The sequence below is a fragment of the Petromyzon marinus genome, chromosome 53 (assembly GCF_048934315.1).
Source record: "Petromyzon marinus isolate PM22_M1 ecotype Great Lakes invasive population chromosome 53, UKy_Petmar_22M1.pri1.0, whole genome shotgun sequence".
Lineage (NCBI taxonomy): Eukaryota > Metazoa > Chordata > Hyperoartia > Petromyzontiformes > Petromyzontidae > Petromyzon > Petromyzon marinus.
In genome coordinates, this window is record NC_133719.1 from 8,550,390 (window position 1) to 8,574,050 (window position 23,661).

The 23,661-nt window shown below is 47.3% G+C and overlaps 2 protein-coding genes across 3 annotated transcripts in view; both read right to left on the reverse strand.

The window, feature by feature from the left end:
- The window catches only part of LOC116953917 (uncharacterized), a 39,966-nt gene extending 33,428 nt beyond the window's left edge, over window positions 1-6,538 (reverse strand). For both annotated transcript variants that reach the window (XM_032974226.2, XM_076051986.1), the window contains exons 1-3: window positions 5,382-6,538; window positions 3,915-4,169; window positions 834-1,591 (exon numbers count right to left, since the gene is read on the reverse strand). In XM_032974226.2, coding sequence (XP_032830117.1) covers window positions 834-1,591; window positions 3,915-4,169; window positions 5,382-6,272 — 1,904 coding nt within the window. In that variant the 5' untranslated portion in view covers window positions 6,273-6,538. The remainder of the gene's footprint in view (window positions 1-833; window positions 1,592-3,914; window positions 4,170-5,381) is intronic.
- An 8,804-nt stretch (window positions 6,539-15,342) lies between these two features.
- SYMPK (symplekin scaffold protein) overlaps window positions 15,343-23,661 on the reverse strand; it is a 29,181-nt gene continuing 20,862 nt past the window's right edge. Inside the window, exons 20-26 of the mRNA XM_032974315.2 lie at window positions 23,468-23,568; window positions 22,668-22,758; window positions 21,735-21,836; window positions 20,798-20,985; window positions 19,893-20,069; window positions 18,359-18,451; window positions 15,343-17,894 (exon numbers count right to left, since the gene is read on the reverse strand). Coding sequence (XP_032830206.1) covers window positions 17,250-17,894; window positions 18,359-18,451; window positions 19,893-20,069; window positions 20,798-20,985; window positions 21,735-21,836; window positions 22,668-22,758; window positions 23,468-23,568 — 1,397 coding nt within the window. The 3' untranslated portion in view covers window positions 15,343-17,249. The remainder of the gene's footprint in view (window positions 17,895-18,358; window positions 18,452-19,892; window positions 20,070-20,797; window positions 20,986-21,734; window positions 21,837-22,667; window positions 22,759-23,467; window positions 23,569-23,661) is intronic.

Below are 23,661 nucleotides of genomic sequence, written 5' to 3' on the forward strand. Positions count from 1 at the left end.
GAATAAATGCTGACAAAGGGAACAAAGCTGAACATGGTGTAAAAAAGCATGGAGAGATGCATGCTTGGAATTACACTGAAGGACAGAAAGAGGAACAAATGGATTAGAGAGAAAAAATAATTAAAGACATCATCAGTGAAGTCACGTAGAAAGAAAATAAATTAAATAATAGAATACGACGTTTCGATTGCAACACAAGCAGTCGTCATAAGGTAGAACTAACAAAACACATGTGACTCTACCAAAAGCGTAGTTCCTGCAGTCACGAAAGCTTCAAATCATGTTTAAAGACATCATATTGACCATTAGGTTAGTGGGCTTGGGTAGGAAAAGTTACTAATGTAACCACTGTACATGTTAGTACACATAAGAGCCTTTTTGTCAATCCATGGGGGTCTCCCAATACCATCCAGGTTTAAGGGGGTTATTTTACCATACTCCACCACGCTGGTCAGTACGGTTTGATGAAGGCGGGCAGAATTGACATGGGAGAAAAGAAATACAGCACAACAACGTATCTGCTGCACTGTCCTCTGTTGCCCACAATGTACCTCAGCAAAAGCCCTTGAACACTGAAGTCACAACCTCACTGCGACATCTACATAATTCGACTTTTAATTCCACATGACGTCATTTGGTACACTGTGAAGCCACGGCGTCAGCCCAACGTTTACCCGCGCCTCGACCAATTCATCGAGCGGAACGTTAGCGGCGCATCTCTGCTACCGCAGTGGGAAAAACAATCTGGGGCGTCTGCCGGTCCACGCTAGACTGGCTCTGCACACCACAAGCCCAGCATCTGTTGCACAATGGGGAAAAGAGACACTGGGTACCTGGGCATGCTGGACCCAGCGAAGCGTGGAGGAGGGGATAGCAGCGAGGGCCTCGCAGCTCCGGGAACAGGTCCCGCGAATCCCTCTCCTTCCGATGACGCCACCGCCGTGACACTGCTTGCCGCCGTGTCGCTCGCTGCCTTGCCGACGGCCACCTCCTGCGAGGAGCTCACGGGCGGCGTGAGTGTTGATGGGAGAGCTGGAGGCAACATTGGCGGCAGCGTCTGGGGGTAAAGTGGAGAGTAATTTGGCGGATAAACCGGAGGAAATGTCGGTGGGTACGTAGGGGGATAGGCAGGCGGTAGCGTTGGTGGAAGTCCTGGTGGTAGGCCTGGTGGTGGGCCCGGTGGCAGTGTCGATGGAGGTCCCGGTGGAATGTTTAGCGGATGCGACGGCGTCAGTGGCGGCGGCAAGGTTGGTGGCAAGGTTAGCGGTAGGGTCGGTGGCAGCGCCGGCTCGGGCTGCGTGGGTATGGGCGGAGGCGCAACGGTAGACTTCGTAAGCTGCTCCTTTCGCTGCTGCAAGTTTGCGCCCACCGCCTGCATTTGCTGCTGCCACTGCTTCCAGTGCTGCTCGTACTGCACAAACTGCTCGTGGTCCGGGTGGTTCTTGTATTGCTCCTGCCACTCGTTGAACTGCGTCTTCCACTGCGCGTAAAGCGTGTCGAACTGAGCTTGCTGCCACTCGATATCCGCCAGAGTCTCTGCCTGTTCTCCGCTCTTTTCGGCTGGCGTTGTCTGCGTCTCCACCGGTGTCACCTGAATTAGCGGGGGCAGAGAATTAGAAAATGTGACACAAAATATATTTTTTATAAAAATTAACTATTTGCACAAAAAAAACTAACCGGGATACAATCATCCATAAGCCACTGAATTGTCAGATCAGATAACTGAGCAGCAAAAGGCTGCCATTCTGAGTTGCCCCACTACAAATTTGGATTTGTACGGATAATCCAAATGATTGAATTATTTTCGGAGGATACCGTGTGCTGCTTGAGTAGCCTGCTGAGACAACTCAGTATCAACCGATCTCAGGTTGCTAAGAGATTAGAGATAATTGTTCACTGAATCGATAATTTATTGTTTTAGAAATAAATGAGCAAATTGGCACGTGCAAACGTTCAAACCGTACGGCGTGTTAAAAATGGATTGCTTACATGACAATCCATTACGTACATTTGTGATTTTTATAGCCCTTTTGTCAGTCCACTGCTGGATAAAAGCCTCACCATGCTGTCAGTTACAAAACTTGCTTGACCAGACCACACTGGACATTGCGTACGGTTTGGTGGTTGGCTAGTCAATAACTCATCGATGATGTGGGATTTTTAATGCGATGATTTGACGATATAAAAAACTGAATAACAGGTCCCTGCAGGGTGGGCTGGTAGAAGTTCGCAAATGAGATAATGTGACTTCCAAATGTTGGGTGCAATAAGACATATCAAGTCTCTGCGCTGTCTATTGCTGATTTTACACCCAACAGCACGAGATTTCACTTCGTTTAAGTATTGAAAGGGGACGGACGGACGGACACATTAATCTATTGCAGGCTGGTACTCAGTTTACAACTTCGTTCCTACCAGTAAAAACGCACACATGAACACTTGAGTAGGTGCCCACAGCTCTTGGAGACATTGTACGCAACAGGATGAATAGTTATCTTGGCAACACTGCCTATTCTCTCATTTATTAATAATTAATCTCCATACAACAATGCATCTCTCCTACTCTGCTGCGTCCGCTGTATAGAATAACACTCTACGCCGCCTTCACCAACCTGCATTAAGAGCGTGATGAATCCAGCGCAAAAATCGCTCGAGTTTAGTTTTCTCATGTGGCCTTGGCGTGTAAAAATGCACCAGTTAAAAATAAAAATCTTACGATTCTTACACTCATGATACACGTGTCGAATTATAATAATTTAGACTGCTAAAAACCATGGGTGCAAAATACATGCCAACTGAACTGCCGTGCAGTAATGGCGGGCACACATTGGATTTGCAAAACAAGAGGGGGGTCGGTTCGATTCCATTTTCTGGCGAGGTCCGTTGAAACTTTCGTGCAAGTTTCTTAAATTCCACATACAGTAAAACCTTGGATTGCGAGTAACTTGGTCTGCGAGTGTTTTGCAAGACGAGCAAATTTTTAAAATAAATTTTAACTTGATAAACGAGCAAAGTCTTGCAATACGAGTTGTACGTATACGCTTTGTCTGCCGAGCGTCACGTGATCATAACTGAGCCGATGGTTCTTCTCTCTCTCTCACTGCGGGATTGTTGGGTAATCGTCTCCCATGCTCGGTCTCAGCCGGCTTGCCTCGCACAAAAAGATTCCAGTGAGCCAACAGATGGCAGTGATTCCGTTAGTGACAGTGAAAGTCGTCCTACACAATAACTCTCCTCCTCTTCTCCTCTCTCTTGTCTCCGTCACACCAGCCGCGATTAAGTTGAATTAATAAATTTGATCACTTTATATTAAATTTAAATTATAAAATATAAAAAGGTATTTTGTATTAATAATTTTTATATGAATATTTTTGGGTTGTGGAACGAATCATCTGAGCTTCCAATATTTCTTATGGGAAAATTCGCTTTGATATACGAGTGCTTTGGATTACAAACACGTTTCCGCAACGAATTATGCTCGCAATCCAAAGTTTTACTGTACATGGGTTCAACCACACAATCAGTCGATCAGCAGGTCATGTGTGCTGGGGGGGACAACGTGGAAGAGTAGACCAAATACCCTCCAGAGTTTGCTTGAGTGGCGATTCTTTATGCCAGCACTGGCGTGAGCAAGCAATTGCAAGACCACACGTTTGCATTGTACGTGCAAATTATATGCTCATGTTACAATTAGGCTCATGGTACAAACACAATTGTACTAAATGAGATGAAATGAAAAAGAAAAAAACGAGGGGAAAATGCAACAGAAATTTAATTCCAATGTCAACACCAAGTCGCTGGGGCGGTGCATGAGTACCGACTACACATTGGTGCCAATGTCTAAAATATCTAAAGCGCGGAAGGGTAAGTAGCAGCGATGAAAGTGGTCGCAGAATGACTGGAGCTCTTCTTACCACTTGGCTCTGCATGTATCCCTGTTGCATTTGCTGATGCTGCTGCTGTTGTTGTTGCTGTTGCGGTTGCTGCTGCTGTTGATGCGGCTGGTGCTGCTGCTGGTGCTGATGTGGCTGATGCTGCTGCTGGTGTTGATGCTGCTGCTGATGCTGCTGCTCTTGCCACTGCTTGCGCTGTTGCCACTGGGCAGCTGCTTGCTGAAGCTGTCGCAACCGGGCAGCCTCCTCAGGGTCACCCACATTGGCCACGGCCGTCTGCAAATAAAAAACACACATCAGTGTGCAAACACATATGATGACTGTCTGTGAATGATAAGAGACTCATCGGACGGAATTAAATATTTCAGCAAAGGCTGGAAACAAATAAGGGAAATACTGTACAAGCAAAAGGTGAATTCTTTACAGCAAAAGACGTGACTATGACCATAGCATGTCCTCCCATCATGCCTTGCATGTCACGTTCCATCGACACACTGTGTGATGGCATTGAGCACACAGCCTCGTTTTAGACAACTCAAAAGAGTCAAAATATTGTGGACACATTAATTTCAGCAGCAGTAGGACGATGAAACAAAAGTGTAATAATGTTCAGTTTTAAATAACATCATCCATGATCATTTCATCTGACAATCGCCGAGGAACCACAGATGGCCTTGAAGGCAGTCAGGCAAGTGAGCCGGCACCTCTGCAGTCCTCTCTAGATGAAGATTTTGTCTGCCGATGAGTGTTTATACAAGTGGGAAATACATGGGGAACGCTGAGAAATACGAGGGGTCAATACACTACCCCATAGACAAGGGGACGAGAGGTTAACGAAAGTCTGCATTTTGCTGTACCTTCTCCTGGTGAGCCACGGTACGACGCCTCGACGCCCCACGGGAAGGGAGTTCGGCAACATTTCTGCGATCCACCAACCCTCCCCTAACCTCCACAGTGCTGGATTAAACAGGCGTTGTGCCATCACCGCCCGTATACACAGACAGACCAACTGTATATCAGTTTCATCCTTGTTAGTATTCTACAGCCTTCATTTTCGTTTTCTCCAATTAGTGTATTTTTTGTGTTGCACTGGTAATGTGAGTGGACCTCTCTGCGTTCCCTCTCAAGATTTGCCTCGCAAGGGCATTGCAAATTAATGGACTCACGCGGTAGTGGAAGCCGAGCTGCAGTTCACCGTGGCGCACTCTACCTGTGCCGATGCTTTGACAGACTTTACTTCCTCCTTTTCATCTTGCTTACATCGATCTATACCACCGCCGATGACCACTTTCCGTTCAGGAAGTGCGTGTGCGTGGCACTAAAGAGTCGAGAGGGCAAATGCCCCCGGTTTTGCGGCGAATTAAAAATACTTCGCAGCTCAGCGCCCGCGGCGTCGGTGCCAAGCGAAATGCGTGAAACCACGCAACAGCAACAACAAAATAAAAATCACAGCGCCCCCCCCCCCCCCCCAAAAAAAAAGTGACAAACCTCGTCAGCACCATCATCGGGAGGTGGAGGTGGCAGTGGCTCCTCGGACGGTGGCAGGGGCGGAGGTGGCGGCTGGGGCTGGTGTTGTTGTTGTTGATGATGTTCGATCCCCGATGAGAGGGTGGAGGGTAGCGGCAGCGCGGTCGCAGTGGAGGTTGACACGGAGGTGGAGGTTGAAGAGGCAGCCATGGGATACGGCTGGGGGGGCTGCGTGGGAGGCGGGTAGTGAGACATCCCCCCGTAGTGTCCCGAGTAGTGGTAGGGGGGCATCGTGGTGTTGGTGGTGGGGGGCCCCCCGACACCACCGCCACCCACCGAGTAGGGGTTGTAGCCGTAGCCCGAGGGTGGCCCTGACGGGGGCAGGGGAGGCGGGGGACCCGGGGGCAGTGCCGGGGTCGCTGGGGGAACGCATGAGATGGAGGACGCGGGCTTTGTGGATGAAGCAGAGGAGGAGGCTATCGACGAGATAGGAGCCATGGACGAGGCGGCCGTGTTGGCAGACGACGTCACGGACGTGGAGGAGCCGGCGGGCGAGGCAACAGTCGAGACGGCGCTGGTCGTCGCCGCCGAGAGTGACGATGACAACGACGACGAATTGAAAGACTGCATTTGCTGATGGTGCATCTGCTGCAGACGCTGCATCTGCTGCATGTGTTGCTGCTGCAGGCTTTGGAATCCCGTCGACGAGGAGGCAGGCGCAGCCGAATTGACCGATGAAGACGACGATGACGACGAAGAAGAAGCAGCAGCAGCGGCCGCCGCCGAGGAGGAAGAGAGGACGGCATTATTGTAAGCCATGCCACCGAGCCCCGAAGCCGAGTAGGAGCCGGGACCCGTAGCGGGCAGGCCCGACCCGTGTAGGCCTGAGGCCTGGCTCCAGCCCGGGTACATGACGCCAGCCGCCGACGCCGCCGACGCCGCCGCGCGCCTGTTCGTATGATTATTATTGTTGTTGTTGTTATTGTTACGGTTACGAGTGGTGGTGGTGTTGTTGTTGTTGTTACCGCTGCCCGCTTTGGCCGAGTCGTGGATCCGCGCGGGCGGCGGCGATGCCGCGATTTGTGTGTCGCGCGGCCGTTCCGATTGTTTGTGGTTGTAATGGCGAGGCAGACATAAAGACGCGGGACAGTGCAGGCCCGGCGTGACGTCACCACGCACGCCCCTCCCCCCTATCCCTGCACGCCCCTCCTCCTATCCCTGCACGCCCCTCCTCCCTATCTCCCCCTTCCCCCCTATCTCCCCCCTCCCCCTATCCCTGCACGCCCCTCCCCCTATCGCACACGCTCCTCCCCCTATCCCTCCACCTCTCTCCTATTTCCCTCCCCCATCCCCCCACCGCTCTTCTCCCCCTATCCCTCCTCCCCCAACCTCCCCTTCCCCATCTCCCCTTCCCCTATCCCCCAACCCCATCCCCCTATCCCCCCCTCCTCCCCCTTTCCCAACCCCCTACCCCAATACCGCCCCCCCCCCCAACGTCATCGACGACGAGGAAGTGAACCAGCTGGGTCAGGACACGTGGAGGGAAAAAGCTCGTTCTGGCCAATAGCTACACCAATTAATGTGTTATGGTGAGATTTATCAGAATAGTAGATTACTTTGCTGCTATAAATGTCGAAAAGATAAGCCACTTCGTTGAGCTATCATATGTGGCCTGGGCTGTCGCTTCTGAAAAATAAGATAATAGCTCTGGGCTTTAGCTGGTAGGATTACAAATAATTTAGTTTTATTAGTATATTTTTTAAAAGTTATTTGTTTACCTTTGCTGTACGTTGCACTCATATCTTGTTTTTTTTTGTATTGTTGTAACGTTCTGACCTGCCCATACTGGACATGTGTGAAAAAAAGATTTATCGCTCATCGGATTCCTCCAGTGTAGATAAATATTCTGATTTTGATCTTGGATATCTGATTTCGTTTTTTTTACCTCGTTTACCTCGGATAAGCTCACCGAGTCTCATAATTCTTTACGCTGGATACTAACACATTGCAGGATGCAACCCCGTTTGCAAACGCGATTTGTAGCTTTGATACCCGTGTATCGATAGTTCAATTTGTAATGCGCACTGTTTTGTTTTTGCTGTTGTCTGGGACTGTTGATGCTTTGCTGCCTTGCCCAAGTTTGCAGTTATCGTTGAAAAATCGTCAGGAATTTATATACTGTACTTTTGCAATTTATACTTACAATATACTGTATGCTTTATCTATTGTATGTACATTTAGTAATTTGCTTGCATTTCCTATATTTCGATTTAAAGCTTTCGTGACTGCAATGATTCATCTTCTTTGGTTCTTTCGGTAAAGTCACGTAGAATGAGAATAAAATAATAAATTGATAAAATAAAATAACACAATAATATTCTCACGACGTTTCGGCCACAACACAAGCGGCCTTCATCAGGTGAAGGGGGCGAGACTGTCTGGTAGGACAGCGCTGGAGTGAGAGAGCCACGTTCAGATCACGGCTTTTAAGCTGTGTGAGAGGAACAAAGAGCCTTGACAAAGGAATTAGCATAAAATTTAGCATTGAAATGGCTGAATGATTAGCTTGTGACTGGTCACAGAAATAGCTATGTTAAAAGTTAAAGCATACACATCCGCAGAGGCACCCATTGTTAAAAGGAATTAGCATAGAATTTAGCATTGAAATAGCTAAGTTAAGGCATACACATCTGCAGAGGCACCCCTTGACAATGGGATTAGCATAGAATTTAGCATTGAAATGGCTGAGTGATTCGCTTGTAACTGCTACAGAAATAGCTACGTTGAAGTCAGAGCATACACATTCACCGAGGCACTTAGTACAAATCAAACAGGAGAATTTAGCATTGAAATAACTAGGCGAATTTAGCATTGAAATAACTGGGTGATTTGCTAGTGACTGGTCACAGAAATGACTACACATCTGAGCTATTCACAGTACTATATAGTGAACCAATAAAAACTAAAATATAAATTACCTTCATGTTATCAATAAACTCTATATTCTCCAATCAGCTAAGCTACCAACCATAAGTCGTTATATATCACAATGCTATATGGCGAAAAAATGGGTGGATTCTTACCCTCAAATTTCCGTACCACGGATAGCTACGGGCCCCGTTCAGACGGACGAGTTCGTCCATGGTCGGAACAGAGGAGGGGGAGAGAGACAGCTGCGAGGCCCTAGTATACTCCATGGTGTAAACCATACCATTAACCGTGGTGTGAGAGGTATTAAGAGGCAATGCTGGCGAAAGAGCTGCGGTCTGAAGGTCATCGTAAAATTACAATTAATTAAGACCAGAAATGATTTAACACATCTTTCCAGTGGTTACTAAGCCTGAATCCATCTTCTCGGTTGAAATTGTCTCTGTGCTTGTATATGTGAATGGCCTCATGAACGAATCTCTCATGGTAGCCGGTTGGTTTGCAAAGAACCTCCGTCTTGGAGAAGTCAATGTCATGTGAGCCCACTGAATTGTAACAGTGATCTGCCACGGCAGAGGAGTTCGTCTTACCGTGTTTCAAGTCTGCTTTATGTTTGCGGATGCGGTCCGAGATATGTCTTTTGGTTTCTCCAATGTAGCTACTACCACAGAGGCACTTTAGTTTGTAAACGCCCGGGTACTGTATGTCTGGAAGAGCATCTTTTACAGATGGAACTAAATCACGGATTTTGTGTACTGTGTTGAATCGGACCTGGATCTTGTGTTTATTCAGGATTTTGGAGATCTTTTTAGTGACCCCTGCAATGTAGGGTAAGGTGATGGTTTTGAGTGGCTCCACAAGAGGATCCTTCTTCATGACTGGAGTGATGGCTTTGCGGATTGTGTAGTCGGAGTAGCCATTAGCCCTGAGAGCCTGGTGTACGTGCTTGAGTTCACTGGTAATGTGTTCCTGGTCGGAAATGCATTGGGCTCTATGGTATAGAGTCTTGATGAGGCAGTTCTTCTGGGATGGATGGTGGTGGGAATCCGGTTTCAAGTAAGCATCTGTATGGGTAGCTTTCCTGTAGACAGAGTGGCTCATTGAACCATCATGTCTCCTTTTAATTAAGACATCCAGAAAGGGTAGTTTGCCATCTTTTTCGACCTCCATGGTAAATCTGATGGCTGGGTGTATGGAATTGATGTGGTCGCGGAATTGGTCTAGAGCAGGCTGGCCATGTGGCCAGATGACAAAGGTGTCATCAACGTACCTCTTCCATAAGGTCGGGCGTAGAGTGGCAGTCTGGATGGCGTCAGTTTCAAATTTTTCCATGAATACGTTGGCTACAACCGGAGATAGGGGGGAGCCCATTGGGGTGCCCTCAGTTTGTTTGTAGAAAGTTCCATTCCAGGTGAAGTATGTGTTGGTTAAGCAATGTCTCACCAGGGGGGGTACATCAGTATGCAGTCCTTGATGAACCAGGTCTTCAATGATAGCGATGGTGTCAGGTACCGGGACTTTGGTGAACAAGGACACCACATCAAAACTGACAAGCAGGTCGTTTGGGGACAGGGAAATGTCTTTGATTGTCGATACCAGGTGAGTAGAATTTAGTACCGCAGAGGTGGTTTTTCCAGTGAAAGGTCGCAGTATATCAGCCAGAAAACGTGCCAGTTTGTAGGTGGGGGAGCTGATAGTAGAGACGATGGGACGAAGGGGTGTATCTTCTTTGTGTATCTTTGGAAGGCCATATAATCTTGGTGGTCTGGCAGCAGAGGGTTTCAACGAGAACTGTTTGATCTCATCAATTAATGCTGTTGAATCAGAGATAATTTTGTTCGTTTTGGTGACCAGGCTGTTGGTGGGATCTCTTTTTATTTTTGTATAGCTGCCATCGTTGAGTAGTTGTTGAATTTTGTTGTTATATTCTGTTTTGTCCATGATGACAGTGGCATTGCCTTTGTCGGCTGAGAGAACGACAATATCATCCCTCTTTTTTAATTGAGATAATTCAAAACGTTCGTCTTTGCTGATGTTGCTAGGTGGCAACTTAGCGTTTTTGAGGGTTGCAGTGATTTCAGATCTTGCTACGTCTGCAGAGATATCATTGCCCATGTCGACGTTGCACTCAAGGGCTTGAGTCACATCTCTGCAGACGTAGCAAGATCTGAAATCGCTGCAACCCTCAAAAACGCTAAGTTGCCACCTAGCAACATCAGCAAAGACGAACGTTTTGAATTATCTCAATTAAAAAAGAGGGATGATATTGTCGTTCTCTCAGCCGACAAAGGCAATGCCACTGTCATCATGGACAAAACAGAATATAACAACAAAATTCAAGAACTACTCAACGATGGCAGCTATACAAAAATAAAAAGAGATCCCACCAACAGCCTGGTCACCAAAACGAACAAAATTATCTCTGATTCAACAGCATTAATTGATGAGATCAAACAGTTCTCGTTGAAACCCTCTGCTGCCAGACCACCAAGATTATATGGCCTTCCAAAGATACACAAAGAAGATACACCCCTTCGTCCCATCGTCTCTACTATCAGCTCCCCCACCTACAAACTGGCACGTTTTCTGGCTGATATACTGCGACCTTTCACTGGAAAAACCACCTCTGCGGTACTAAATTCTACTCACCTGGTATCGACAATCAAAGACATTTCCCTGTCCCCAAACGACCTGCTTGTCAGTTTTGATGTGGTGTCCTTGTTCACCAAAGTCCCGGTACCTGACACCATCGCTATCATTGAAGACCTGGTTCATCAAGGACTGCATACTGATGTACCCCCCCTGGTGAGACATTGCTTAACCAACACATACTTCACCTGGAATGGAACTTTCTACAAACAAACTGAGGGCACCCCAATGGGCTCCCCCCTATCTCCGGTTGTAGCCAACGTATTCATGGAAAAATTTGAAACTGACGCCATCCAGACTGCCACTCTACGCCCGACCTTATGGAAGAGGTACGTTGATGACACCTTTGTCATCTGGCCACATGGCCAGCCTGCTCTAGACCAATTCCGCGACCACATCAATTCCATACACCCAGCCATCAGATTTACCATGGAGGTCGAAAAAGATGGCAAACTACCCTTTCTGGATGTCTTAATTAAAAGGAGACATGATGGTTCAATGAGCCACTCTGTCTACAGGAAAGCTACCCATACAGATGCTTACTTGAAACCGGATTCCCACCACCATCCATCCCAGAAGAACTGCCTCATCAAGACTCTATACCATAGAGCCCAATGCATTTCCGACCAGGAACACATTACCAGTGAACTCAAGCACGTACACCAGGCTCTCAGGGCTAATGGCTACTCCGACTACACAATCCGCAAAGCCATCACTCCAGTCATGAAGAAGGATCCTCTTGTGGAGCCACTCAAAACCATCACCTTACCCTACATTGCAGGGGTCACTAAAAAGATCTCCAAAATCCTGAATAAACACAAGATCCAGGTCCGATTCAACACAGTACACAAAATCCGTGATTTAGTTCCATCTGTAAAAGATGCTCTTCCAGACATACAGTACCCGGGCGTTTACAAACTAAAGTGCCTCTGTGGTAGTAGCTACATTGGAGAAACCAAAAGACATATCTCGGACCGCATCCGCGAACATAAAGCAGACTTGAAACACGGTAAGACGAACTCCTCTGCCGTGGCAGATCACTGTTACAATTCAGTGGGCTCACATGACATTGACTTCTCCAAGACGGAGGTTCTTTGCAAACCAACCGGCTACCATGAGAGATTCGTTCATGAGGCCATTCACATATACAAGCACAGAGACAATTTCAACCGAGAAGATGGATTCAGGCTTAGTAACCACTGGAAAGATGTGTTAAATCATTTCTGGTCTTAATTAATTGTAATTTTACGATGACCTTCAGACCGCAGCTCTTTCGCCAGCATTGCCTCTTAATACCTCTCACACCACGGTTAATGGTATGGTTTACAACATGGAGTATACTAGGGCCTCGCAGCTGTCTCTCTCCCCCTCCTCTGTTCCGACCATGGACGAACTCGTCCGTCTGAACGGGGCCCGTAGCTATCCGTGGTACGGAAATTTGAGGGTAAGAATCCACCCATTTTTTCGCCATATAGCATTGTGATATATAACGACTTATGGTTGGTAGCTTAGCTGATTGGAGAATATAGAGTTTATTGATAACATGAAGGTAATTTATATTTTAGTTTTTATTGGTTCACTATATAGTACTGTGAATAGCTCAGATGTGTAGTCATTTCTGTGACCAGTCACTAGCAAATCACCCAGTTATTTCAATGCTAAATTCGCCTAGTTATTTCAATGCTAAATTCTCCTGTTTGATTTGTACTAAGTGCCTCGGTGAATGTGTATGCTCTGACTTCAACGTAGCTATTTCTGTAGCAGTTACAAGCGAATCACTCAGCCATTTCAATGCTAAATTCTATGCTAATCCCATTGTCAAGGGGTGCCTCTGCGGATGTGTATGCCTTAACTTAGCTATTTCAATGCTAAATTCTATGCTAATTCCTTTTAACAATGGGTGCCTCTGCGGATGTGTATGCTTTAACTTTTAACATAGCTATTTCTGTGACCAGTCACAAGCTAATCATTCAGCCATTTCAATGCTAAATTTTATGCTAATTCCTTTGTCAAGGCTCTTTGTTCCTCTCACACAGCTTAAAAGCCGTGATCTGAACGTGGCTCTCTCACTCCAGCGCTGTCCTACCAGACAGTCTCGCCCCCTTCACCTGATGAAGGCCGCTTGTGTTGTGGCCGAAACGTCGTGAGAATATTATTGTGTTATTTTATTTTATCAATTTATTATTTTATTCTCATTCTACGTGACTTTACCGAAAGAACCAAAGAAGATTTCCTATATTACCCCCCCAATAGTTTTTTTTGTATTGTAACTTTCTGCCCCACCCCTCATAGACATCTGTGAAAAGAGCTTCATAGCTCATCGGATTTCTCCAGGATAAATAAACATTGGATTCTTTCAAGAGGCTCCAGCGAGTTTTTTTGCAGAAGGGGGCGATGATTGATGACCATTAATGAGATGTAATTTTGTTTATTCATTTTAAGGTAGTATGTTGTTTGTCTCTTAATTGTGATTCTTAAATGTTTTAATTTAAGGTTAGTAACACGAAGTCTGTGCTCTCCAGTTGCCTGGGTGAAAAGTGGGATAGGTTTTTTTTGCCAAATCCTGACCAGCTGGCTTAAAACATTTTTAACAAATAAATTAATGATTGCGATGTACAGCCCAAACTGAGTGTCTTTGCGGTGTACTTATTCAAGTTTTGACCACGACGGTAGCACACACAATGGCTTAACTCCGACCGGTATTTTTGATTTAAAGCTTTCGTGACTACAGTAATTCATATTCTTAGCTCTTTCGGTAAAGTCACGTTGAAGGGAAGCAATAAAATAATAAAATATATTTTATTACTTTATTGTTTCCCTTCAACGTGACTTATTATTATTTTATTATTTTATTGTTTCCCTTCAACGTGACTTTACCGAAAGAGCTAAGAATATGAATCCGACCGGTATTTTAACGTACACTGAAGCGGACCGTAATAACCAGGGCAGCCGCTGGAATTCGAACTGTGAACCCTTTGCAACAACAAGCGACGAACGCTTGTTGTTGCAGAGGATTCACAGTTCTGCCCGACTAATTGGATAGCACGAAAATAATTTAAAGGGCCATATGCGTGCACGTGTGACTGCTGGACTGTAGGCGACGGCGTCATTGTCATCATCTGCGTGGTGGCGAGCGTCAAGTGACCTCCGCCACTCGCCCAAGCGCCGTTCGTGTTCCTTCGGGAGGCAGAACGTCACAGGGCGGCCGCCACTTGTACACAAGTAGCCCCGATCCATCCATTTGCTTCAACAATGAAAAAAAAAACCCCATTGTGAATTTATTTGCAGTTAGCGTCCAAGTAACTTTGACAGTGTAAGCCCGGTGATGTCCATTAACAATGTTTCGTTCATATTTCAACCATGCGTACACTCTGTGGTCTTTCACATTTTATCACATTGTATTGTTTTTTACACAGGTCTGTCCTTGATGACGATCACCTCGTTCAAAGTAAAGGCATACCATTGCGATGCAATATTGCTATACACTTAATGTCGTGAAAACCTGAACGCACTTGAAGATACGCAATAGATGAGTAAAGCTGTAGCTCAAACGTTGTTAGATCAGGGTGGCGAGATGTTAGCTACCTTGCCTTGTATACGGGTCATGGGTTCGATCCCAACCCTGACGCGTATATTTTTGTTTTGGAGTTTGCATGTTCTGTCCTCGTGGATTTTTCTCTGGGTCCTCCGGTTTTTTTCTTAACACATTTATAATCAACGTGCGTTTGGAGAATTTGGCTGCTACAAATTTCCACATGAGCCACTTCGTTGAGCTATCAACTGTGGCCATGTTGCTTCTAAAAATGAGCTACATCGCTCAGTGGGCCTTATCTAGTAGATCACGTCACTGCTGTCACAAATAGCTCTCGAGGGAAGTAGAGAGAGCACCGCTGGAGCGTATTTGGCCTGCACTTCCACTCGATCGAAACGCCTTGGAAGCGGCGGAGGGGGTACATTCACAACCCCACCACACACGACCTGCCTGCTCATCGACTTCATGCCCGTGTATAGTGGGTGCACAGAAGAGCGGTGGATTGAATAGCCCTGCATCATTGTTTCAATGGTCACACCGGGAGATTGATTTGAATTCTTGACCTCTGGATTTAACTTCGGATGTACTTCCCATTTACAGCACGGCAGCATCCTATTTATATCTCGGGTTAATCCCATATTCTGATAACTACCTACTTTCCCCTCTTATATTGTAATCCGTTGGACCAGATTTGAATAATTTTATTGACACCAGGCACAAATTTGGGACCCTTTATAGAGCATCTTATAATCCAAAGAATACAGTAATAATGCCCGTTAACCAAGTCCTGCATTGCCATTTCTGTGTAAGCTGTACAAAACCATGTTCCGTCACACGCAACACTGTTTTAAGAACGCAATGCAAAATACCCAGTGTTAGTCAAAGTTTATTGTTGTGGTTTACAAATGCAATCATCAGTTTGCACGCAAGCGTTAAACTTAAATTACGTACAGTGGACGACAGTACCCCAACAAGTGAACGCTTGAAGGCCACAGGTACATCGGCGTTGCTCTGGGCTTACAATGTGAGATCACGCTGTGGCAAGATGTTAACTACCTCGCCTGGTATGCAAGAAGTCGTGGGTTTGATCCCAACCCTGACCCCTGTATATTTGGAATTTGCATGTTCTCCCCGTGGTCGTGTGGATTTTTCTCCGGTTCCTCCGTTTTTTCCCTCCACATTTTCAAAACATGCATTTAAGAGTATTTGGATGCTATACATTTCCACATGCTGATGAGCCACTTCTTTGAGCTATCATTTGTGATAGCCAGGTTGCCAGGAAAAAGCTATGTAGCTCAGTGGGCCTTACCTAGTGAAATATAGTATTTTTTATCGTATAGATTTCCCACGTGCCCAAAGAACAATCGGCAATTTTTCTTAAGTGGCGCGTGAATTTACTCATGTGGAATTCGCAGAGACGAAGTCACCTTTTATTTCCCCATGCACACTTTGGCGCTTGTCCAATGGAGCCCGATGGGATATCATTACATCTGTGGCATTATGAACCCATATAACCTGCAAACCCATTTTTTTATCGTGTCTGGGTGTTGCCTTAACTCAGCCTCGTGTTGCAATGAGGCAAATAACACGTACACTCATGTGTTCTTATTTACCCAAGAAAGCCTACACTGATTCTAAATACTTTTTCAGAAGTGGGAAAAAAATGGGTTGTTTCGCCAACAGCATTCATGAGATTTTGATTTAAAGCTTTCATGACTGCAGGGATTCATATTCTTGGTTCTTTCGGTAAAGTCACGTAGAAGGGAAACAATAAAATAATACAAAACTACATAAAATCCGTGATCTGGTTCCGTCTGTAAAAGATGTGATTCCGGACATACAGTACCCTGGCGTCTACAGACTAAGGTGCCTCTGTGGTAGTAGTTACATTGGAGAAACCAAACGACATGTCTCGGACCGCATTCGTGAACACAAAGCAGACCTAAAACACGGTAGGACCAACACCTCGGCCGTGGCAGATCACTGTTATAGTTCAGTAGGCTCACATGACATTGACTTCTCCAAGACAGAGGTTCTTTGCAAGCCATCTGGCTACCATGATAGATTCATTCATGAGGCTATCCACATATACAGAGACAATTTCAACCGAGAAGATGGATTCTGGCTTAGCAATCATTGGAAGGATTTGATAAACCATTTCGGGTCTTAATTGATTGTTCACGCTTATGGTGGCTTTCAGACCGCATCCATTATTTTCGTCTCCCCCCTTCTCTTTTCCGAATATAGATGGACTCGTCCATCTGAATAACTGCCAAATCGCTCTCCGTGGTGCTAACGTAAAAAAAACGCCACTTTTTTCAAAATTTCTTGCTGTGGTTTTCACACCTGATGATGATTGTTTGTGTTGCAGTCGAAACGTCGTGAGAATTTTATTGTTTTATATTTTTATTATTTTATTGGTGCCCTTCTACGTGACTTTCCCGAAAGAACCAAGAATAGCATTCATGAGTTTTGCATGGGAAAGGATATTAGAGAATCCAGGGAAAAGCCCATGCACACAAAAAGGAGCCACTTGGCACTGCCATCTCCTGGGAACACCTGGCATGCCACGGTGGTCACCCACCCCATCCAAGCAATAATTTATCCGTGCTTAGATTCCAAGATCTCACAAGATGGGACGTATGCATTTCGGGTGATCGTAATTAATTGAGTTTCTGGATCCGGGGGTTAGATTTGGGTGTCTGAGACAACCAAACCTACGGGTGTGGCTTGGCCTGGGCCAGGGGCTTGGGCTGCATCCGAGGCTGGGTCTGGCCGACCTAGGGTCCCGCCGGCATCACACGCGCGAATGGCACACCGCTTCCCTGCGCTGCGTGCACCTCGGCCGCACCTTCCCGTGCCGCCGGCTTCACCTCCTCCGGGCGCAAACCCGCGCTGTCCCCCTCTACATCCGCCTTCGCTTTGTCCTCCTTGCCCATCGACCGCCCACCCGCGCCGGCCGTCGCCAACGTGTCGGCTCCCTCTGCCCTTTCCAGCACCGCCGACGGCTTAGCTTCGGAGGCGGGAGCAGAGGCGACTGTGACCGCGCTGTTGGCTCGCGAGTGCTCAGGCTCCGGCTGGCTCTGTGCGCCCGCGGCGCTCTCGGGGCGTGGCTCGAGGTGCACGGCCGGCCTGAGCGGCGGTTCCGCGCGTCCTCCAGGGATTGGCGCGTGACCGGGCTGCATTTGAGCCAGCTGCGCCAGCTTCACGTGCTGCATGGGCTGCATGGGCTGCAAGTGCTGGAGGTGGGGGTGCGGGTGGGCGTGCTGCTGGGCGTGCTGCTGGGCGTGCTGCGGGGCATGTTGCGCGGGGTGCATGTTCACGTTGACTCGCGGGTGTAGGTCTGGCCGGTGCGGGGTGGCCCAGCACGGCAGGGAGCCGTCGTCACGGATGCCGTGAGTGTCCATCGCGCGGCGCGCCTCCCTCTGCAAAGCCAGCACATGCAGTAAACACTCGCGTGTCGTACGGCCTGCAGGAGCACGGCTTTACACTTCTAATCGTGGCTTTCGCACATGCATCTTTAAACGATTCCTTCCATCTTTATCCCAAAATTTACCCAAAATGTGCTGTCGTTGTCATGTTGTCATGCGACGAGGCATCTATCGGAAACCCGAGCGGAGAAGTACAACCCTCTGTGAAGGAGAACGGCCCGTGGATGTGGATATCACAGAGCTAATGTAATATAATGTAATAAATGTTTAATCATGCTCAAAGCATATCTAACGCGCAGCGCCTTCGCCATCGGTCATCCTTAAAGTGATTCCCGAGCTTCCTCTACGATCAAGCGGGTAATACGTACGCAGTGAAACCTTTCATGTTCGGACAGGTTGGTATTTCAAGACAATATTCAGCCACGTTAACTGAGGCACCCACGAAGTGAATGGCTCACCTGGGCTGGTAGGATGTGCTCGGATTCCTGCTCGATCTTGATTGTGGGCCCCATCTCTAGGACGGCTATCGTCGACTTGGAAATGTGGTTTTGCTGCGAGCAAAAAAAAAAGTGATGAGAAGTTGTGCTGTTAGTGCAGTATTTAACTGCCGCGGACTGGAATTGAGATGTGAAGTGAAACGTGAACAGGTTTAAATAGAGGAAAGTGTGCAAGTAAAAGTGAATAAACCAAAAAATTGTTGGCGATGCTGCGCTGGCAGTGGTGCACAAGCACAATTAACAAAAAAAACCCCTCAAAACATTTGTCAATTACACTGCCTTAAAAATATATATGGCTACGTACGGCGCAAAAAAAGTTCTAAATACATACAAGTAGAAGGGCCAAAAACAAAAATATGTGCTCAGAAGCAGGGATGGAGCCAGGATTTTGACTTTGGGGGGGGCTGACTTCAATGTTCTGAGATATCCAGTGTATGTTTCCAATGGGCGCCACAAATGTATAAAACAAATTTTATTGGATTTGAACGCGGAGTTTATTAATAGGTCGGAGCCGCTGATGTGGCTAATAAGTTTGATAAGTTCTAAAGGCTGCCGCTCAAATAGCCTGCAGGGCAGCACAAGGTGGCAGCCAGCATTTTGCAGCAGCCGGATATCCGGTTATCCCGATCACCAACTTTCCCAAAATTTCAGGGGGGGCTGAGCCCCCCCCAGCCCCCCCTGTGGCTCTGCCCCTGCTCAGAAGAAGGGCCATTGCCCGACCTGTCAACTATTGTCTATATTTAATTTTAAGGCCACAGTGTTATGAACGAATGTTTAGAGTTTTTATTTTTATAACTTAAGCCTTTTTTGCGGTTGATCAGCGAAGAATCGTTGACCATTGGGCGAGTGAGGATTAAACCGGCATGCACCGCTGTCTCGTGCAAATACACCTTTGTGTCTTTGTCGCAAGCATGTTTAATCCATAACCCGGATAATACGCCCGCATATATGTTGAACTTCTTTCGCATCGTACATAGCCAACCGTGCTAATCGGAGGTGCGGGGGAAGGACAACAAACTAAGCACAAAAAACTGTTAGAATGAACCATAATAGAGGTTTTTTTGGGTTAGATCGCGTAAATATATAAATGCGTCGTTAAAACCCGCCACCACCCGACACAGCCAACTAGTAAGGGTTGTCACGTAAACAGAACGTGCCAATTCGTCACTAGTACAGCACACCGGTGTGTTGGAGAGCCAAGCCACATAATTTACAATCTGAGTACGACGTTTCGCCAGTAATTACAACCAGCTTCATCAGGTGACAGCCAGGTTTGTGGAGAAGTCTCTTTCGTTCCTTCGCGCGCTTTCAGATGCGTTTCTGTGGTTGAATTAAGATATGAGGACAGTCTCCATGGGAGTTCCAAAGAAATTCGTTTTTCAAATGACTATAATCGAGGGCCGCAACCACGTTGGACCTCTGCGTGCTGCGGCGGGGGAGTGGTAGCGGGTGGTAAGGGGGTGGGTGGGTAGGGGGTTGGTAGAGGGGACCGCACCTGCTGCAGGGTGAGCGAGCGCACGTGCATGAGCAGCGGCTCTCGTATCTCGGGACACTTGTCGAAGACGACGGCGAGCTGCGTGGGCGGCAGCTGCAGCAGCACGCCAAACGACTGCGGCTTGGTTCGCTGGCAGCACTTAATGAAGCCCTCCCACACCTTGGGGTACTTCCACACCTGGCGGACGGTTGTATGCGAGAGGGAGCGGGCGGGCGGGGGGGGGGGGGTTAACCCGGTTAAGTCAACAATAGCCACTGGACGTCTGTGAAAGAGAGCTTAAATGGCTCATCGGATTCCTCCAGTGCAAATAAAGATTCGGTTTCTGAGCTACGCAAAGTTACTTGATAGCTGGTGAGCACAATGGCCTATGGCTTGATTCTACATTTGGCAATGGAGTGATTGCCCTACGCCTCTGCCAACTTGGACTGAGAAGAGTGTTTGGCGAGTTCCTCCCCTTGGTAAATTTAGCCTGAAATGAATGATTACTGGTTCTCGCCAATAAGTGCAAAAAGTTACCGAAATGATCAAATCAAAAGACTCACCGAGTCGCGTAACATTTCTTTTTTTTTTAGAGGTTACTGCATTGGGATGTTAGGCCAAATGATTTAATGAGTGACATGTCAACTAAAAACAGGAGTGCCTGGAATAAAACCACGTACATGAGGGGGTGACATTTACCGCTGCCATCTCCTGGCCACTTCCCTCCCTGCTCCGCATGTACAATACACTTGGCAAGCCCTGCTGGTCACTCATCCAAGTACCGATAAAGTTTATTTTTTTTATCATGTAGCCGTGTTAATATTTAGTCGGACGGACTTGCATACAAACGGACGACTCCACACACTAGTTACCCAGTGCCAACCCCCCTGCAAGCTACTCTCTCCACAGCGAGGTCACTGGCGCACCTGCTTGATGATGAGCCTCTGCAGGATGTTCATGACGAAGGCGCCCATGCGTGGGTACATGGACAGCGACTGGATGACGGTGCGCATGAGCAACACTGGCAGAGGGTTCTGCTCCATCAGCTGCTGCATGACCACTGCCAGCACCTCCGAGCTGTAGACCCAGCGCTCCGCAAAGCACAGGCTGGTGGCTGCGCACAGCGAATGAACAAACAAGTAAGACAAATATATATAAATTATAAAAAGTATTAAAAGTTGGGTGAAGTGTTGGCAAAGTGGTTAGCGCACCGCGCTATTAGCGCGGCAATCCTGTGTTTGTTTCCCGGCCATGGCTGATACTCAACAGGCTCGAGCCTCCCTAGCTTCTGCAATCTGACGGGATAGGGGGCATTCCAAGTGATTTGGTCAAAGGTGAGTGCATCTCATATAGCATTTCACTTATGACAAAGACTTATTTCCGTTGCAAATCACAAGACTTTTATAGTGTTGGTGAATGAGGCGCAAACAATACAGCTGGTAGAGCGGTCCAGCGGTGGCACAGACAACCTGCATTCGATTCCCCGCAACATCAGAGGTGATACCTGAACCAGCTCAGGTCTCCTCCCTCTTCACCAACCCGCACTAGACCAGCCTGGTGAAGTATCGTCAAATAAGCCCCATGCCCGATAAGGCATCATAAAAGGTGGACTGACGAAGGGCTGTACTTTATTATTTAATAAACGTTACGAAGGAAAACCACGTTAGCTAATTTACATTGGTACAGTTTCAATACAAAAACTGATTTCTGCAACAAGCAAGGTGGAGGCATCCACCAAGCCTCCACCTTTTTCTGGGGCGTCCAGTTTGCTGTCCTTCCCCCGCACCTCCGATTAGCACGGGTTGGCTAAGTACGGTGGCGAAATAAGTTCAACGTACACGCGTGTACATAGAAGCGAAGTACCTTTGATGATTGACTTCATGTCGCATTTGGTGGTGTCAATGTTGTGCAGCGCCACGAGCAACTCTCCCGGTGTGAGAGGCGACATGGCCACTCCACCCTCGCCTACGCAGGGCAGCGACGATGGACGACATCAAAAACACAGTTTAACACGTAGGCTTTCGTGACCAATATCATCCATAAGTTTTTTTTGCTGGATCGCGTAAATATATAAATGTGTTAGTTTATTATGAATATAAATGTGTCTTTAAAGCCTGCCACCACCCGACAGAATTGGCATGTTCTGTTTATGTGACAACCCTTACTAGTTGGCTGTGTCGGGTGGTGGTGGGTTTTAACGACACATTTATATATTTATGCGATCTAACTCAAAAACACAGGGGACTATTGGCAGTGCAGTACAGCAAGCAACTCGCCACATTTGTCGTTAATGCAGCAGTGGAAGAGGACGGTCCACGGAAGCGGATGCCACAGAGCTACTTCTGAGATCACTTCACGTGACCTGTGGTGCACAGAGTAGGAGGGCAGCACTTTCCCTCCCACTCTGCCACTGAGAGAAATGCTTATCACGAGACGAGTCAAACCAATATTTTCAATCCACGGAGCTGGTATTTATCTAAATTAAGTGCAGAACCAAATTTAATGATGGGTTTTTTTGCAGTCACTGGTGACCAGGCTGAGACCATCAATTCACTACACTTGAGAACCTGGTTTAATCACAGGCCTGTATATAAATAGACATTCAAACATTTTAAAGTGGCATATCCTGAATGTGAGAGTGGAAACATACGAGTTGCATCCAATGATGCCAGTCAACAAATTAAGCTATGACACCACCACCACTTTGCCGCCACAGTCGTCCACATCCACTTCTCTCCCTTGAACGCTGTTGATCCTGGAAAGCATCGCCGGCTATGGGCACATGCCCGGCCATACCGTGCTGGGTGCCGAGCAACCGGTTGAACACCTCCTTCACGACAATGGGGTTCAGCTTGATAAGCTTGGGCAGTGCTGCGATCACCTCTTTCTGTGGCACCGGAAATAAAAAAAAACATCAGAGACTCATTCGACCGTGGGAGACGGTGGGGGCTGGCTTGAGTAACCACTTCTCACGAGAGCCTCAACTGTCGTGATGTTTACCGGTTGTGAATTCATGCGCGGTGTGGACCGTGTTGTGGGGCAGTGCGGAAAATTATATTGTACTATTCCTCTGTGCTCCCTTATGCACCACAGACTGATATGTGTGCTAAATTAATGGTTCGGAAGGCATATCGGTCACATTGTACATCAAAATAATTAGCTTTATTGTGGAGAATATAAGTAACACAATAATTAAGCAGCCAAAAAGCCACTTTCCCAAATCTATCCCTCCAAATATCATTTTTCACCATCACCGCTTAGTGGCGATTGGCGGTTGTTTTTGTTTTTGTTGCGTGTAGCCTAGCGGTTAGTGCGCTGCCCTACGAACCCGGCAACCCGAGTTCAATTCCTGCTGACGATCAACACCAGTGATGAACATCTAAACCATTCGTGGGCCTCCCCTAGGGCGACTCAGCCTCAAACGAGTACCTGATGTTAGTAATTTAATGTTAGTAATTACGTATTTCTAGACAAAGGGTGTGGTGCTGGTCACGAACCCCCTCGTGCGCCGCACCGGTCTTCATAGGTGCTCGGCTAACAGCACTTGCCCGTACAGTCTGTTAGGGCTATACGGGGGATTCTTGTCTTTGCGTCACCTTCTCAAGGCCGTTGAGCACCGGGATGAGGAAGCGAACGTCCGACACGCGCTTTTGGTAGAGGTCCCGCACGCGCTTCACCAGCTCCGGGGACGGTGGAGCTGCAATGCGCACGACCACACGACACACACACACAAAGACATAGATCCCCCCCCCCCCCCGTATAGGCTTAACAGAGTGTTGGGGCAAGTGCT